At 39.9% G+C, this 19,038-nt stretch overlaps 1 protein-coding gene across 3 annotated transcripts in view; it reads right to left on the bottom strand.

The window, feature by feature from the left end:
• ATP8A2 (ATPase phospholipid transporting 8A2) overlaps window positions 1-19,038 on the bottom strand; it is a 315,266-nt gene that overhangs the window by 236,064 nt on the left and 60,164 nt on the right. For all 3 annotated transcript variants that reach the window (XM_025146849.3, XM_004938791.5, XM_025146850.2), the window contains 9 exons: window positions 17,967-18,078; window positions 17,163-17,328; window positions 14,685-14,812; window positions 13,903-13,980; window positions 12,145-12,233; window positions 11,353-11,397; window positions 10,056-10,131; window positions 1,484-1,589; window positions 451-533 (listed from right to left, as the gene is read on the bottom strand). In XM_025146849.3, the coding sequence (XP_025002617.2) occupies window positions 451-533; window positions 1,484-1,589; window positions 10,056-10,131; window positions 11,353-11,397; window positions 12,145-12,233; window positions 13,903-13,980; window positions 14,685-14,812; window positions 17,163-17,328; window positions 17,967-18,078 (883 nt within the window). The remainder of the gene's footprint in view (window positions 1-450; window positions 534-1,483; window positions 1,590-10,055; window positions 10,132-11,352; window positions 11,398-12,144; window positions 12,234-13,902; window positions 13,981-14,684; window positions 14,813-17,162; window positions 17,329-17,966; window positions 18,079-19,038) is intronic.

The raw sequence follows: 19,038 nt of genomic DNA, 5'->3' as shown, positions 1-19,038 counted from the left end.
AAAAATGTTACAATACAAGGACTTCAACGTTTAGAAGTAGAGTAACTACTAAATACAACAGTCAGAAATGCGCTAGACACACCTTTCAAGGAAAGAGGAGATGTAGCAGTGAGGGACATGGTTTAGTGGACATGGTGGTGATTTTACTGGTATTTCTCAACTTTGATTCTATGACTTCCTTATGCACGTGTGCTACTTAATGCTTCTCAGGTTAAGTGAACTGTTCTTCAGGCACAACTGCCATAATTTCACATGAGCTTCCAACTCCCTACTGCTCATTCCACTGAGAAGAATGAAGGACTTTGCATACAAAATAGACTAAGTCAACTCTTCACAATCAACAAAAGTCTTTTGTACCTAGCTTACTAAAGGCCTTATAAGTAAGAACCAAACAAGTAACATACATTCTCTACATGAGTTTGGCACACTGTGCCATGCAGGTCTACCTACCGCATCAATGATAACTGAATGTGGAGTCCTTCCTGTGAAGACATAACCAAGCTTTTTTGCTCCTTTCACTAAAGCCCCTTCATCTGCCAATAAAATAAAAGATTAAATTTGATGTGATATGCAGAGAAAAGAAAGTACAAAGCTCACATCTAAGCAAGATATGGTGCCAAAACAGAAGCTTCCCTTCCCATCTATTCAAGCTTCCACGTCTGTACAACTGCCAGAGTAGCACTGCACATTCAAAAGAATATTCACATTTTACTCCTTGAAAGGCCATGTGAGATCAGCTAGACAAATTTCATATTGTCTGTATAAAACACTCTGCAATTACTGAAGCATTAAGCTCTACTGTTGCGGAGGAGTCATAGTTTTCTTGTTCGTGAAAAAGGGAAAATACCTGTTCAGAAAACAAGATCAAAGCTGAGTTACTCTATTTTCTTACAACATGCATCTAAGGGTTTGAACGGGATGTGCTGTAAGGTTCCTTCCAACTCAAGCCATTCTGTAATTCTGTGATGGGGAACACGGTCTTGCTATTCTGAATGTTGGCCCTACGTAGCTCTGTCAGTACTACTGTGCTTCGTGAAAGGACAAAATGGGTGAAGAGCATATCCAAATACAGCCAAGACTCTGCTCTGTATCGCACTGGGTCCTGTGTCAGCATCTACTAGATAAAGAAAAATAAATTGCACTCATGCTTTTCAACTCTGTAGAGAGACATGAGTAAGAGGCCGCTCAAAAACAGAAGGGATGATAAGCTCAGCCTGTCAAAAACATAATGGGACTTAACAGCAGTTTTGCAGAAGGCATTAAAAGCAGTGTGCACTGATAACAGAGGATGCCAGATCTACTGCCAGTATCATGTAGGACCATCTTGCTGCTAAAATTAATGATCTTTTCAGAAGTTTCTGGACCTTCCTTTCATCCCCATGCATCCACTCCTTACATCTCCCCTTCCTCCCCTCCCCCCCCCCCCCCCCCCCCCCCCCCCCCTCCCCCCCCCCAAAAAAAAAGAAAGAAAGCAGCAACCAACCTGGAGAGGAGGCCTGGTAGATTATTTTATTTCCTTGTCTCTCAGGAACTACAGTGTGACATACAGCCAGCAGAGTGAGGAACTCCTGTATGTGTACAGCTGTGGGCTAGACAGAACACCAGGAGAGTCAGTTTTAGTATTACATACACACAGTGGTAGCTGTCCCCCAACTCAAGAGAATGATCTTTTAGACCACAGCCAAAAAAACCCTTGAAAAATAAAATAAAATTAAAAAAAAAAAAAAATCAATCCCCTGATTGTAGTAGTTCTTTAACTTGGCTCCAGAACATCAATACAACAAAGTCAAAGGCCAGCATTAATCAACTATATTGCCAAAGATAAATGCTTCGCTTAAGTTGCAGAGAGCTGGGACATCCACCAAACCCACTAACACAGAAGTACTAATTCTGTAATTAAAAACTAATTCACCCTCAGCAAGTTTGCAGATGACACCAAGCTGAGAGGTGCAGTTGATACACTGGAGGGAAGGGAAGCCATCCAGAGGGTCCTGGACAGGCTGGAGAAGTGGGCCCATGAAAACAGAATGTTAAACATGGCCAAGTGCTGCACTTGGGCCGGCGCAATCCCAAGAATTTATACAAACTGGGCGAAGATCTCCTTGAGAGCAGCCCTGCAGAGAAGGACTTGGGGGTCCTGGTGGATGAGAAGCTGGACATCAGCCAGAGGTGTGCACTTGCAGCCCAGAAGGCCAACTGTGTTCTGCGCTGCATTAAAAAAAAAAGGGGTGGCCAGCAGGGAAAAAGAGGTGATTGTGCCCCTCTACTCAGCTCTTGTGAGGCCCCATCTGGAGTACTGTGTCCAGGCCTGGGGCCACCAGCATAAGAAAGATGCAATGGCCTTGAAATGGGTCCAGAGGAGGGCCACTAAGATAAAGCATATGCTTCATAGGAAGCACCTCTCCTATGAAGAAAGGTTGAGGGAACTGGGCTTGTTTAGCTTGGAAAAAGGAAAGCTCCGAGGAAACCTCATTGTGGCCTTCCAGTACTTGAAGGGAGCGTATAAACAGGAGGGGGAGATGGCTGTTTACAAGGGTGGATAGTGATAGGACAAGGGGGAATGGTTTTAAACTGGGACAGGGGAGGTTTAGGTCAGATATTAGGAGGATGTTTTTCCACACAGAGGGTGGAGACACACTGGAACAGGTTGCCCAGAGAGGTTGCTGATGTCCCATCCCTGAAGGCATTCAAGGCCAGGCTGGATGTGGCTTTGGGCAGCCTGGTCTGGTGGTTGGTAATCCTGCACATAGCAGGGGGGTTGAAACTATATGATCATTGTGGTCCTTTTCAACCCAGGCCATTCTATGATATATGTAGCACCCCAAGCTTCACACAGGCAAAAGGTGTTTGCCATAATATACTTATAATTAAGCAACAAGATCTACTGCTTCAGTCGCTTTCACAACAGCTTAAAATAGATTGAAAGTAACCACACCAGAATTCAACTCATTGCCACTGCACTCTGAGTGAAGAACATGCAGAGCGGGTAGCTGCTAATTAACAAGCAAAAGTAACCGGGAACACATCATCATCCAGCCAAGCAGAAATTTCACCAACAGTCTCTACAAGTTCAGCGTGACGACAACAGAAAATACAATACACCATTCAGACTGCATAGTCAACAGGTACATCCACAACACTGAAGATGTCGTAACATTTACACACCACCCATCAGCAAACTCGGCAATTATTGCTATAGTGATTTGAAGCAGAGCCCCCTATCCCACTCTTTCCTCCTTTCTACCCCTCCTCTCTTGCCCAATGTTTTCAGTCTCACAGCAGTCAGGAATGGTACTCAACAGCCCAGATCAAAACCAGGCATATGAACATCATAGGCTGTTCACTCCTTTACTAGGACACTTGGCTGAAATCATCTCACTTCATCACACTCTGACCATACTACCCACAGTTGTTGCATTGAAACCCTACATCCCAGCAGCCATTTGTACAGTGACAGAGTCATTTTAGCAGAAAATCACTGAAGTCATCCTTTGTGGTTCAGCTTGCAAACTTTCATGAGCTTTGGTATATGGAAAAAAACCCACCTTGTTTCCAAAATTCTCATTAGGATAGCTTCTTTTATACTTTCTCTCAGAGCCACTATGAAATCAAAAGTATTACATGAGCTATCAGTGCATCAGGTCAAAAGAAATACTACTGTAATATTACAAGGAAAATCAGATGGAGAAAAACACCAACCTTATAAAACAAAGCCTGATTTTTATCTACGGAAATCTTGTAAAATCATCCAGTAAAACAGGATCCAAAGGCTTTTTAAAACAGTCAAATAGCAGATGCTTCTACAATGTCTATTCTCCCAGCGTACACTAGAATGTTTCACAACAGAACTCAAAGGCTACATTCAAATGAGCACTTTTCAAGTGAAAGCTACGTGCCACTAAAAATTCTCTGCATTCTAAGTATTTTTCTCAGAAATGCAGGACTAAAACGTGAAACACACCACACTTGTTAAACAACATCCTTTAACCACTAACCAGAGACATTAAAGATGCCTCTATCAGAAAGAGAAATTTAAAATGCACCTTCTCTGAGTTAGAGAAGCAGCATCCACAGGTGGCTCTCAGACATCTTCATACTTCTCCACCTACCACATGCTACATCAGTGTTTCACACAGACCTTTATCTTTGCATAGAAATTTCTGAGCTGCATGGTCACGTGCCACTAAAATAACCACTGTTGCATTTGACATGCAGAGAACAGAGGCTGTATTCAAGAAAACGAACAGATTCCACATAACAAAGGAGTAGCGTGAGAAATTGTAAGTTCACAGCAAAGTACTGTTCAAGAGGTTATTGCTGCTCCATTATTCCCAGTGAAAGCCATGAAAGATATCTCTACCTCTCAAAAATGCACAGCCTGACAGACTCTCAAATCAGCACCCACTGCTGCAGACCTTCAGTGTCTTTTTCTCACAGCTTTATCACCTAGCCTCTTTGCATGCTTTAATACTATCTATCAGCTAGAAAAAAAACCTGTCTCAGGTAATATCACTGATTTTAATCATTCATAATCATATATATATATATATATATGTGTGTGTGTGTGTGTACGTATATGTGTGTGTGTACGTATTTATTTATTTATGCTTACAATCCAGCAGGGTAATTTGCTGCTGCCTTGGTATTTTCACATCTCACAATGGACTTCATGGCAATCTTCCAAACCTACAGCAGCCAATCACCAGACAGAAGCCCAGCTTAGCTTATCAGGTCAGCTCTTCCACACAGCTGTCATTTGTTTCCTTTCTATATTGTTCCAACAGCAATATACTATTTATTGCACTGGCATGAATCAGGACAGAACGTTTGAATGTGTACTTCAGAGCCATGAACAGCTCAGTCTCACTAATGGCTTTTGTGGTAATATATCCTCTGCATCACATAATGTTTAATCCCAGCATAAGATGGAAGCACCACAGGTTAAATGATCCTGCTTCATTACTTGTTTTCCTCTATTTAAAGCAAATCTCAGCCATTTTGGTACTCACATTCTTACTGATGGCCTCTGTGAGGCATTCCTCCTAAGTTTTATTTTACACTCAGCTCTACATTTTCCCAATTCCATTCTTTCCTTCCTCCTAAATCTGCTGAAGGAACAAAGCTCTCATTCCAAGTCCCTTCTTCCCCCACTCCTCTCTCTGGGTGCCAACAGCTCTGGGTCAAAGCTATTGCATCTCTCTGGATAATACGAGAAACACCCAGCTTCAATAATTTCCGATCAGGCACAGATCTCAGTGAAGCAGCAAAGTTTTTATTGGTTCTTGCAATGGTGAGCGCACACCTCTTTATGGCAAGGGAGAAATTGTGCACTTGATCAGTGAAACACTTCTCATTATGCCTTTTTCTCCCATCACAGGTTTTTACTTGCCTGTTTCCTATTGACTAAGTACTCCAGGCTTACAATTATGCGATGCATTTGTTAATCCAATTTTCCATACGAGGTCTACCACCAACCTATTGTTTTTAGGATCATTTTGTACGTTTCTATGGATACAGACGGGCAGTATTTCTTGAAGCTGGTATAGCTGTTTCATCCTATGCCAGGCATTCCTTACCCTGCTTTGTATTTTTCCTTCCCTTACTACTTATGAAAGCCATATTTAAGAACAAACCCGTATCAGAAAATATCTAAAGGTTACTAAGCCCCAATTCCTGATTTATGACACCTATTATGCTGTGCTAGCAAGCATAAATTCTATTATGTATTTACATGCATTTAGCAGCCTTTCCCTTGCGTATTCCTTCGCAAAAGCGCACATTGTTCATGTTTGATCACGGTGGATATTGCTCAAGCTCTCTGGGTTAATCTCTTACCCTGGTCAGGGTGTCCTAGCTTCTGCTCTATTCTGTTGCTCAGCATCTTTCTTGAAGCAGCTGTTTTGTAAGAAGGTTGTAGTTCAGTAAGGGTCTATACCTTGGCATTGAAAGTTTCCCTGCAATTTAACACTCACAATAAGGTCAGTGTGGAATACCAGATGTGTAACCACTCCATCAGCGATATATCCCTCTGGCTAAACTTAATTCACACTGTGTCTCTAAAGTAAGAGCTACAGACACGTTGAGACAGTCTCATTTCTGGAAGCAGTCTCTGAATTGTTATCTACAAAGCACTATCTACAATACAAATAGATAAGCCTTTTTTTGCCTTATCTAGAAGGCACAACATTAACCATTATCAAGCACAACACAGAGCACTGGTCAGAAAACCGTTATTAGAACTTCTCATCCCTTTGTATACATGTTCTCTGTTACTCAGGGGAAATAAACACTGAGCTGAAACTTGGTCTTTTGGAGAAAAACCCTCTCTGCAGAGCTATATATCTGCATGACGCACGTGCAGTTAGGAGTCACTCACTCTGAAGAAACTGCATTACTTTAGCTAGATACTCACAGCCTGAAGTTACAAGGAGGTTACATGTAGAGTTAAGTTAAATGTAACTTCTTCATTCACTTCCAGCAGTATCAGATCAGTGTCTCTATTATGTTTCCAGATAAGCTAGACTGATAGATTTCTGAGCAACTGGTCCAAAAGTCACCAACAGAACACTAAAGCACAATTTAACAACTTGACCTTACTACTTTGAATAAATGCTGCCCATTCTGTCAATGACAGATAGTAAAATACTTACCCATTTCACTACCAGAGAGAATTATAACTCATTATCTCAAAAAGATACAAAAATTCCTACTGTTTTGCTCATTAAACTATGTGGAGAATAGCTGAGGATCCAGTCACACTGGTCACCTCCAGAACAGGGAAGCTGGTAAGGCTGGAGTGTTTCAGGAACTCACTCAGGAACACATTAAGGGGCACTGGAATACCAAGTGAATTAAATACAAGTTTATCTAGTCAAAACCACTGAAAAATAACCAATGATTGAATGATTGTACTTGAGTAGAAGAAACATGTCCCAGTCCCATATGCAGCATGAGAAAAAGCAAAAGAGTAGAAGTATTTCTTGTCAACTGACTAATTGTGACATGGAAGTGCATATGAATCAATGAACATCTCCATGTGGAAAAAGTTGTACCCACTGACATTCATCGACACTTGCTGAACATTTATGGAGACCACACTGTGTGTGTGAGCACAGTGAGGCAGTGGGTGGTGCATTTCAGCAGTGGTGACAGCAACCTGAAAGACAAGCCATGTTCCAGACAGCCATGCACAACTGTCACACCAGAAAATGAAGAGTGTCTTAGTCAGATGATCTGCACAAATTGGCTAATGGTGTGATTATATTGAAAAACAGTGCTTTGAAGCTGAGAATCTGCTCTATCAAATAGTGTTATTGTGCTCTACCTATTGTAGTTTCCATGGACATAAACAGGAGGCATTACCTTTGGAGCCACCTGCATACTATATTTTTTTTAATTTTCAACTTGGAAAGAAAATTACTTGGTGTTGAGACAGCCCTAAATGTAACAAATGTAAGTGGATTGAAAAAAAAAAAAGCAATACAATTTTCACAACCAAAGCAGTGGGCCGTTACTGAGTGTTCGTAGAAGATATCACACTCAGCTCCAGCTGTAAAAAAATAGCTCCAGCTGCAAAAAGGCAAATGCTGAAAGGGAATTCACTGCCTGGCTGAGTACAGCAGTATCTGACCCCACAAGGCTGCTGGTGCTTTAAGTCCCATTTCATCACCTCAGTTCTCTAAATGAGGTGGAGAATGTCATACATATGTGAGTGACATCTGCATGCATCAACAAGCTATGAAAATTAAGACACTGAAGAGATCCACATAAATGGAGACAATTTATGCACCTGAACAACAGGTCTAAAGCTGAGGGTTAGAAAAAGGCAACTTTTCACTCTCCCTCTGTCCTGTAATCCAGTCCTCACCTCATTGATGCAGTTTGAGAGAGAGATCTTCTTAAAGTCTTATACTAAATCATCGCCTCTCCATGGGTAGCATCCATCCCTGCAGTACAGTCAGGCTTCAAAAGGCATCTTTGGCCTACATAAGGCCCATCTGAAGTATCGTCCCGTGGAAATTTCCCCACTGCTTGTCTGATAGCTGAGTTAACACAGCGAGTTCACTCTAACAGTGCAATAACAGTACGTACCTGCACTCAAGTTGCCAGCTAAAAGGCAGCTTGAGTACATAAGAGCTGAACGTGATGAACAGAAGTTTCTATCTGAGCTGTCTTTACCGTGACACCTGTGGATACTATCTATACCTATTTGTGAGCAGTGAATATTCCATCTATCCCACAAAGCAGAAGCTCTATCCTGAGGAGATTAAAAAAAAAACAGAGATATCCTAAGGTTAAAGAGCCACCTCAAGGGTAGATGAGAAACTCTCAATCCATCTAATGTACACCTCTTCTGGTTAGCATATGGAAACAGAAAATCACATCTAAAGACCCCTAAGAACAACAGAGTGAGTAAGAGCCCAAACACATATTAGCTATAGTCTGCACATAAATCAGTAGCCTTTAGTGCAGCAAATACCACTTTGGAGCCAGCCACTAACATAAACCATAACTGAAACTGCATATTAATAATGTGGGATGCCATCCAGAGGGACATGGACAGGCTTGAGATGTGGGCCCGTGCCAACCTCAAGTGCAAGTTCAACAAGGCCAAGTGCAAGGTCATGCTCCTTAGTTGGGGCAATCTCAAGCAGAGATACTGGTTGAGTGGAGAATGGCTTGAGAACAGCTCTGAGGAGAAGGATTTGGGGGTGTCAATGAAAGACTCAATGCAAGCTGGCAGTGTGTGTTCACAGCCCAGAAAGCCAACTGTATCCTGGGATCCATCAAGAGAAGCCTGACCAGCAGGTCAAGGGAGGTGATTCTGCCCCTCTATACTCAGCTCTTGTGAGACCCCACCTGGAGTACTGCGTCCAGTTCTGGAGCCCTCAAACACAAGAAGGACATGGAGCTGTTGGTGCAGGTCCATAGGAGGGCCATGAACGTGATCAGAGGGCTGGAGCATCTTCCCTGCAAGGACAGGCTGAGAGAGCTGGGGCTCTTCAGCCTGGAGAAGAGAAGGTTCCAGGAGGACCTTACAGCAGCCTTCCACTACCTGAAGGGAGCCTACAGGAAAGCTGGGGAGGGAACTAGATGATCTTAAAGGTTCCTTCCAACCTAAACCATTCTATGATTTTATGATTCTATGATAAATAGAACACAGGAACAGGAGGTAACCCTCATCCTGGCTGTAGGTCTTTCTACTGCAGTTGACTGCCAAAGCCACACAGGAAGCCAGTATATTATCCAAAGAAGGATAACAGGAGCTGTCTTCAGGCCCCATCACCTTGAGGAATTTAATGCAATGCACAGTAATTAAATAATCCTTCAGCTATTTGCACTGTGGTGCATTTCAAGTTATTAATACTGTAAAGCAAAGCAGAAAGCAAAGCTTTGCAACAGAAAAACAGCACACTGTAACTTCATTTTAGATGCTCATACTAAACTTAGCCAGCCACGTTACAGAAATTAGAATGTAAGGAACAGTCTGCTAACCAAGTTTGTTATTTCAGTTTGTGCTTGCCAATATCCACATCCCATACTGTGGGACAGCTTCTGCAGAATAGAAGGGTCATACTTTCTTATTTTCTCTCTCCTTTTTTGCAAGTGATTTCTTCTTCTTTTTATAGCTACATAGTTTCTAAATAAGAAGAGAAGTGACTGTTCTAAGGAGTAGGTCCCCTTGGGACATAACCAATTACACACCAACTACCCATCGCTCTCAGTCACTGTAAGATTAGGCTTGCAATTAAGTCCTAATCTGCTACGTCCTTTATAGAATCTCCATCATTTGCAGCATTTTAAGCAGGTCTCAACACAACCACCTTGTAATGCCCTGAATTATAACTAGAAATAAAAAAATAAAAGGTATTTTAACAGGAAGAGGTAGGAGGAAGCCAATTTGTTTCCTATTTCTCTCTGTGCTTTCATCTGTTTTATGACAAACCTGTAGAGCAATCCCGATCACAGAAGCAGATTTGTTTAGCATTCAATTTCAGACTGGCCTAGAAAATAGGGCATTTAAGAGACACGTGACATTAACAAAGTAGACTTACATGGTCATTTTCAATGTTTTGCAGCAGTCTTGGGTCATCAAATTCACACGATTCACTGGTAGGAGGAGGTAGCTGGCTGCAGAGCAAGACAAGACAAATATAACAGTCACAATATTGCCATTCTTATCACTTCATCTCTTTTTATTACTTCATCCATTTTGTTGGAAAGAAAGAACAAAAATAAAATCCTACTGCCTTAGCAAGTACTGTGAAAAGATCATATGACTAATACACAAAATGCTGAAAATAATTAACACTCTCTTCACCACACCAGTAAGAAGCCTAAAGAGGTATGCCTGGAAGTGTATTTCAACATTCAAGTGTCAGAACACCTCCCAGGACAGGCGTAGCAGAAACAGCTTTTAAGTGTTCTTAAAATACATTGATTTCAAGTTTCCTCTCTTAAGTCAGCGAATTCTGCTTTCAGTTGACTCCTGGAGGACTCTGAGCCTATGTAGGCCAAATTAGTATCTGGAAGAAATTCTTCTACAGAGCTGACTGACGGACAAAAAAAAACCAAAAAATTGTCAATGAAGGAAGCAACAACACAAAGGGAGAGAAGCATCTAACAGAAATTCCATCTCAGCAGAAGTAGCAGCCTCTCATATCAACTTCTTCCTAGAAGTAATCACAGAGATTAGAAGCACTGGAAAAGCTTAACTCAGCTCACAAGGAAGTAGTTTCCTAATAGCAGTCGGTGTCTACCTGTTTCTTTAGTGGGAACTCACTTCTTACCCATATCTGACATTCAAAGCCACATCAGCCCTGTCTGGCTCTTTCCCACTTCCTGTTAACCTGAATGTGCCTCATTTACACCTCTCCTGTGGATGACTTCCTTCCAGGTTTTCACTCCATTCTATGACACTGACACATCTAGCACCCTTCCACCTTACCAAGTAAAACATAACATTTCAATTAAGAAATTACTTTGCTTCTTGTCAACTTTGAGCTTAGTGAAGTGGAGGAAAAGCAGCACACTTATCTCTGGAGACTGAAAGTAAAAGTTACTCTTAGCTTGTTACTTTGTTGTTGACAGTTATAAATGAGCACTGCATTAGCAGGCATCCATACCAGTGCAGACACTGCCTATTGTTCACCCTCCAGCCTCCATCATCTTCCCGCTGTGGAAAAAGCTTCAGCACCACCCACCAGCCCAAAATGCTTTTCAAACAGGAGCCTACATCCAAACACATCGTTCCCTTGCGCTTCTTTCAGTTTCAAATTTGAAAGCAGTCTGTTTTATACAGGTTGCGCCCACTCTGCTACACAGAATACAAACGCCTTGGAATACATTTACCTGAAGTCTTCTGACGAACGTTCTCTTTCCAACTCCGGAAAATGACTGAGAGATAAGATGGGGAAGAAAAATAACAAACCCATGAAGCATTTATTCCACTTTGCAAACTAGAAAATAGGTAGAAGGCAGAGATCAACGTGCCATCGCACATACAAGTACACACTGGAATCACAGATTCAGCTTTTCAAAGGTTTGAATAACATTATCTGTCTTTTGAAGTATCTAAATTAGCTACCATGAAATTCAAAGGCTATTTTGCATGGAAACCTTAAGAGTAGTCTTTAAAAATTAGCAAAGACCAAAGATACAGCATCTGAGACTCAAAAAGCCAAGCGCTACAAAATACTAGAGTGATTCCAAGAGATCCTTTTGATAAAAACAGAGCAAAAATAGTTAAGTGGGTATCTCTCCTGTAGAAGGAAGATTTAACTCTTGTCTTCTGACCACAATTACAATTATTTGACTGCAGTGAAATTCTCATTATTAGAGGGAGTCATTGAATCAAAATAGATTTCTGCCTTTAAGCATGTCGCCTTCCCTCTGCAAAGGGCCAGAGGGTACTTAGCACTTCTGTTTTAATTTAAGTCACAAGCAGGCAGTTAGGAAGCAGATAAGATTATTACTCTTTTCATGCAAAGTATTCTCCAGGTTTGTGTCACAGGACATGAAAATGAAACCTATTAACTGTGATAAAATACATTACAATATACACTGAGCAAAACGTTCTAATGGTATTCTGATCTAAAAGCATCTATATTATCATGCACAGAGTTTCTAAAAAGTCATACCTACCCATATGTCACTCCAGCAATACTACATTTCTTGAAGTTCATGATATTACATGTTAGAGTACCTGTTTTATCTGAAAACAGGTACTTTACCTGGAAGAAAAAAAAGTTTAATTTTAACTTGCAAAGTAACAAGACCGAAATAAATGGAAAACAGATGAAGTTTAAGGAAAATTCAGGAAGAGACCTAGGACCCAGAAATATCACAATGCAGGTTTATTACAGCTTGGTTTGTCATATTAAAGCTAAAGGAAAACAATCAGGAAAACTCTTTAATGGTATTATGTCTTATTTATCCGTAAATGCAGCAAGGATCAAGTAGTAGGTATTAATTGCCACAGCTCCAGTTATACTGGCTTCTGCTAACGCAGTGTTCACTGAAACTTTCAGTTGTATTAACATCATATAGCAAGACAGGAAATTAAAGTAAAGGTTCCTGAAGAATCTGAAGCATAAACAGACTCAAGGTTCCCACCTTCCATAAGCTGCAACAGATAAAAAAATAGTTGAGAGCTCAATGCCACAGTGTTTTATTTCTGAATCAGATAAGATTGTAAACCAGCAACCATTTGGAAAGGATGGTACTACCATAGAAGTCCATCCATTTAAAGACCAGTATTTTTCTTGATTTGCAGAAAGTTTTTCATCAAGATCTGCAATTCAATTCAGTTCATTTTAGCAATGCATTAAATAATCTCCGAATACAGTATTGGAAGTGGAGCCTGAGCAAGTCAGAAGTCAAAGTACTTACACAAAAATCTCAGAGACTTCAAGTTGCTAACAATTCTGACATATAACAAAGCTAAAAACACCTGTGATCAAGTAATTCCACTGAAAAATATGAAAATACAGCTTAGTTGCATGGATACTAAGCTACTTTTAGAAAAGCGTCATAAGAGCCAACAAGTTACATTAAGCTACGTAACATTTGTAGGAGGCCAAATTATTGTAGAAACTTCTCAACAAAGTAACACAAATACAAAATGTATTTTAGCAATTCTAAGGAAAAGCTCAAAAGATATTGACAGTCATTCTGCTGAGCAGCACACAAAGATTATGTATTGTACATACACAGACATCATCTCCAAGATTCAGTTCACAGGAACTATGAAGTTCATGTGGTTTAGTTACATACTTATGATTTTACTGGCCAAGGAACAAAAACTAGGATTTCTCAATGGTACTACACAGTTTCTGTGGCAAAGTTGAGATCTCCAGAAGCCTTGTTGTGAGAAGCCCTTCCATTCTGACAACCTCACTTGCAGAGCTGCATGGTGTTTGTAACAGATATCTTACAACCACAAGTGAATATACAATTATTATTAAGGGAATACGGAAAAGCATGTCACAATCTAAGCTAGGAATAACACTGCATCTTTTTTTTACTTCCATTTCTTGTGTGGCAGTCAGAAACACGAATGACTATGGAAGGCTGTTTGGGGCTGCTCTTCAGCCAAGCTTAGTACTGTATATCCTGTTCTGGTACAGACAGTCACAAGCACACATACCTCAAAGACAAAGTCAGTTCCAAGAGAAGGTAGGAAATACAGACTCAATTCTCAGGCTTAAAACTCCTTGTATGAACTTAAATCTAACCCTATTATGCGTCATATTGGCAAGACGTGAACTAATGAAAGTGAAGAAGTTGCATTAAGCAAGCCACAATGCAAAAGAATAAAGCACATTTGTGCAGCATTCTTTCACACCTTCCATCTCCCCAGACTATACAACAAACATTACACTTCAGAAAGTTTTTGCTTACCTGCCCAAGTTCCTCATTAAGATTTGAGGTTCTAGCCATTGCAGGTGTGTCTGTTTCAGGATAATACATATCCATGTCCTGAAATGAGAGCAAAATTAGATGTATACAAGGCAAATTGAACACTAAAGTCTCCAATCTTCTTGTATTTTAGAAGAATCGCTATATCTTTACTGGAAATTCAAGGGTTAACACATACCAAGACAAAGAATATCTCTCTTCTACTTGTTGATGTTCAGCTCAAGAGATGTGAGCTTTTCCAGTACATAACTGAAGAAATACACACTGAAGTCAAAGCTTGCCTGAATAAAGGTACAACCATTTTGTAGCATAAGGTACCACCAACTCATGTCTTTAGAGAAATATCATAAATATCATGACTCATATCAGAGTGGATCTGAATGCCAACCTCAAGATTTAAAAGAAAAAAAGAAAAAGAAAAAAAACAATCCCCCACCCAAAAAAAAAAAAAAAAAAAACAACACCTCACCCAAACAAGTCTAGTCTTTCTGTCTGCTGTGGCTGAGAGAAGCTATAGGGTACCATGAGTAATTCAGCTTAAAGGCTTCCCTCATCCTCAAAACCTAAAATACATGAAAGCAATCATTTATACAATAGAGCTCTCTACAACAGAATCTTTTCATTTTTTGTGGAACACAGTACTAACACAAAATTAATCCTCTCAATTTTGTCTTGTCCTCAAAACCAGAAATTCTGGTAAAGATTTCCGGTTCTTTATGTCATTTTGCAAAAGTGATTGCAACGCATTAACTCTTGTTACTTACCCAATTTATAAAAAGAGCTTGAGTGAATTTGACAACTTCTAACGTCACCAAAAGACTGATTGGAATAAGGTTGTTGTACAAGATAATAAATGTCAGCAGATTGTACCCAAAGTTGACAGACAGCATTTCTGTGGACGGAAAAACAAAAGACAATCATACATAAGGCAGAAATCTGAGTGGCACGGAATAGGGACAACCCTCTTTCTGTAGTTCGCCTGATCATTTTTAGTAGCACTAAAGTAAATAATAAGTGTGTTAGCTTAGTATAAGGGTCCTTTTAATACTGATTTGAATATTACATATATAAAAACACCCACAGAACACATGCCTGGAGATAGAGCACGCTATGCCAGGTGAAGAATAAAACTGCTGAGGCTATGTATTAAAGATAAGAACACATTCTGAGAATATTTTGCTGAACAGATGGTGAGATGTATGATGTTCCACACTGTAACCCAAAATTAGAGATTAATCCAATGTGTCGACTACTCCAATTAAGAGCCACCAATACCACTCAGAACATAGCTTTACCCTTCAGAAACTATCCTGTATGTCTCAGTGGAATTAAAAACAAAGAACAAAATTTGTTCTAAAAGCTGCCAGCGTTGGCACACTTGAGAAGTCCTTCATTCTAAAGAAATATGAACAATCAAGATGACACAGACATCCAGAGGACAAACTAATTGAATCCTGCTTAGGCAGAAGAGCTGTTAGTAACAGAGACAATGTTGGGCAAGCTGCCCAAATAGTGCAACTGCTCCTAAAGGGAAGGAAAAGCATTTATGAACAGCAGACAGAACAGAAGTGGTTCAGGAAAGACATAGGATAACAAATCCTCTCTTCTCCATGGTGCTGACCACAGCCTCTTTGCAATAGACACAGTCTCTATGTTTGCATTTTGCACTGTTATTGAAGCTTAGGAGGCACTTTGAACATCAGAGCCCAGTACAGTGGGGTCACAGCCGCCCCCCCCCCCCCACTAAGTAACCTGAAATGCAGGCAGAGGAGCAAACTAGGAGGAGATAGAAGCCAAAGAGTTGCAGTTTGGACTCAGTTACCTCCAAGTCTGAACATGTGAGTTTCATACCTCTTATCAATAAACATGAATAATAAAAGTATACTTTACTGGAAAAAAAAAGTTTTTTCTAGTAAAATCTTTACAGAAATCAGACATCTAAAGAAAAATCCAAATCTAACCTGATGAAAGTATTTCCATGTGTAATGATTGCAGAAGTGATGGAAATTGTGTGTTCATTTCCAGGAAAGCACCTATAAAGACTACCATCTCATCCTTGTTTATTACAGGTTGCACCTGTTCCATGTTAGCTCAAGCTCACAAGTTTGTTTCACTCATCTTTCCTTCCTGTCATCTGAGGGCATGAATTTAAACTTCCTGATTAAAAAGCAAGGTGGAGGGTGCAAAATATAATTTGAGAACTGCCAATATTGCTACTAGAAGACACTAACTACCATAAATTAGAGTCAAGCCTGAGGCACTTCCATGTTCTTCCTATAAAAGCTTTTTTCCCCCATCAATTACTATCATAATTGCATTTTGTTGTAGAAGTGCTGAAGATATCTTTTGCCATCTGTTTGTACCATCATGAGCAGAGAGACAATTTGCAGTGAAATCATTTTCAGATCTGCATCTCAAGATGATTTTAACAATACACTTAATAACCAGATAACATAACCCCCAAAACAGACGTCTAACAGGCAGTGATGCATTTAATTCCTAAGTGTTTGCAAGAGGTCCATTTTTTTTTTTATATCTGAGCTAATAAATTCAAGGGGTACAGATGAAATCAAAAAACCCTTTAAGCATACTAACCAATCAGTTTTTTCATTACAAATAACAGATATCAGAAGCCAAAGCAACTCAAACATCACCAAAATCACGAGCACAAAAATCACAAGATTTAGCATTCACTTGAGTGCTCTACAAAAGACTAGCATGTAGAAAAACAGGGAAGAAAAATGCATCAAGACAAATCCTTTTCTTCCATATAGATAGAAGCAAAAAGCTGAAGTCAGTCCCATCAAGACGGATACCTTCCATCTCACAGTCAGGTGCAATCAATTTATGATACACGTGGCAACAGTACACGATGCACTTCAAAAAAAATCCTGTGGAAATGTGGATGCATACCATCTCCACACAGGTGAACAGCAAACATGTACACCAAACATCACTCTTGCCTCTCTTCTGTTTCTTTCCTGTTCCCTAAGTGGAAGCCCAGAGATATTTACCTAACCTTTAAAACATTTTATTAACACTAGCCTCACTGGCCAGTTAACTTAAGCCAGCCTCTACACAAAAAAACAAAAACAAAAACAAAACAAAACATCAAAAGTTAGTAACAGGCACTGTTTCTTATGTTTCTTTCTTTCTCCGTTTCTATCAATTCATTTGGCAGAGTTAAGACCCTGGATGCCCATACAGTCTGACACATCCCAGCACACAGCCAGCATACTCACTGTTGGAGCCAAGGTACCACACAACTTCGCCATGTGTTCTGTTCCATAATAAGGCACCTACAGAACTCACAAGGGCCATCACCAAGAGAATACAGAACAAAACCAGGATCTGCATGTTGGTTACTTTCTCCACATTTGATCTCTTCAGAGGTGCTTTGGTTGAATTCTGAACAGCAACAGAAAGAATCAGGTAATGGCTTATACAGATAGTTGCAGAGGCAAATTCATTCTTTATTTTTAATGTCAGTTATAGAACTTAATACTTCAGTTCTATGTAGATCAATTTTGTATGCAAAGACAAGAAAGGTCAGAATAGTAGCCAGGGCTCCATACAACAGCTAAACTGACAAAAGATTGGAGGAAGAAAAACACGCAGTACAAAATATCTCATAGATTCTCCTAGCTGTCCATTGCTTCAATTGACCATCAGTAAAAGTGAGCAGAAAAAGCACTCCAAGCACTCCCTGCCACTAAGACAAAGAAAAAAACTGTAGTCTTAACCTGTCTATCTTCAAGTGTTAAAATAGTAGGCAGTCATTATCATCTCTTCAGCTGCTAAAGCTCAGATTTTAAATGCTGCATAGCCAATAGACAATTAAAAAAATAAAATACAAATAATTTTGGTTGCATATCAAGTATTTTAAGACATACACCTCCATTAGTTTTTGTACATGTAGAACTTTATGTACAGTAGTATCCTTGTACTCCTTATGCTTCTACTTAAACAGTTATAATGAGTCAAACCGTTTCATGAACTCAAGTAGAACACAGAAAAGAACACACCCCAAATCTTTAAAGACTTACCTGCATGAGTTTTGTATCAAATCCTGTATACACAACAATACCCAAGACCCACTGAGTGTTTCTCAGTTGTGCACCTCTTAGCAAGATCTGGTCTGGACCAACTGGAACTGGGCTGCAAAGCAAGAAGCAAGCAAGCATCTCTCAATTCTCAATAACAATTTAGGAAAATACTTCTCCTTTCAGCTTTAGCTTCCTCCCAGGTCAAGAAAAAAAAAAGGAAGTATTTTAATCAACTTATGTTATCCACCGTCTTATAATTATACACACAATATACAGGTTTCATTCCTCTGTTGAAAGGCCTAATCTGTGCTAAGCACAGCAGGAAGAAGTTGATTTTAGGGAGCTCCTCTAGTTTCTCAGCACTTGAGAACCTGCAGCAGCTTTCTGCTTCACTTTGGCTAATACATTCTCTATCATATCCAAGACAGAGAAGCATCACACTTGCAAACAGACCATACACTGAAAGCACACTGTAACTATATACATGTCATTAAAGAAGCATTTTGGAAGAGTTGCATTACCCATGTGATTTTTCAAGTAATATGCAAGTGATCTTTTACTCTTCTTGCATCTGTCACTATTCTGCCTAGTCACTCAAGTAGTACAGTTTTAGTGCAAGGAAACAACTACAGTAAGATGAAACCCATACACTCCTGCTGACACTCCAAGTTCTATTATTTATAGTCCTAAAATCTATTTTCTCAGTTCTTTCCTTTCAGGAGCTGCAAGAGATCCAAGTCATATTGACAGAAACTCCAGATTCTGGAATCATTTTCCAGTGTGGAACTGAGCTTGCTTCAGCCTTTAGCTCCCATTGGAAGACAAAGTTTTCCAGTTTCCTCTGCACATCTCCTGTTGCAAGACAATCCTAAAAATAAAGCCATTTCCTTTGCTCCTTCCCAAGTGTCACTTTAGGTAAAGAACAACTATGATTTCAGAGAAGCCATGCCTCCCCTAGCAAACAGAAGACTCCACAGAAAGGCAAAACTACATCATCCTATACTAGCAAATGTCAATTCACAGCTGTTCGTTGTTATCCTTTTCCACTACATCACCTAAAAGAGATATATCA

The sequence above is a fragment of the Gallus gallus genome, chromosome 1 (genome assembly GCF_016699485.2).
Source record: "Gallus gallus isolate bGalGal1 chromosome 1, bGalGal1.mat.broiler.GRCg7b, whole genome shotgun sequence".
NCBI classification, from domain to species: domain Eukaryota; kingdom Metazoa; phylum Chordata; class Aves; order Galliformes; family Phasianidae; genus Gallus; species Gallus gallus.
Note: the sequence above shows the minus strand (reverse complement) of the source record. Positions and strands in the feature narration are given on the sequence as shown.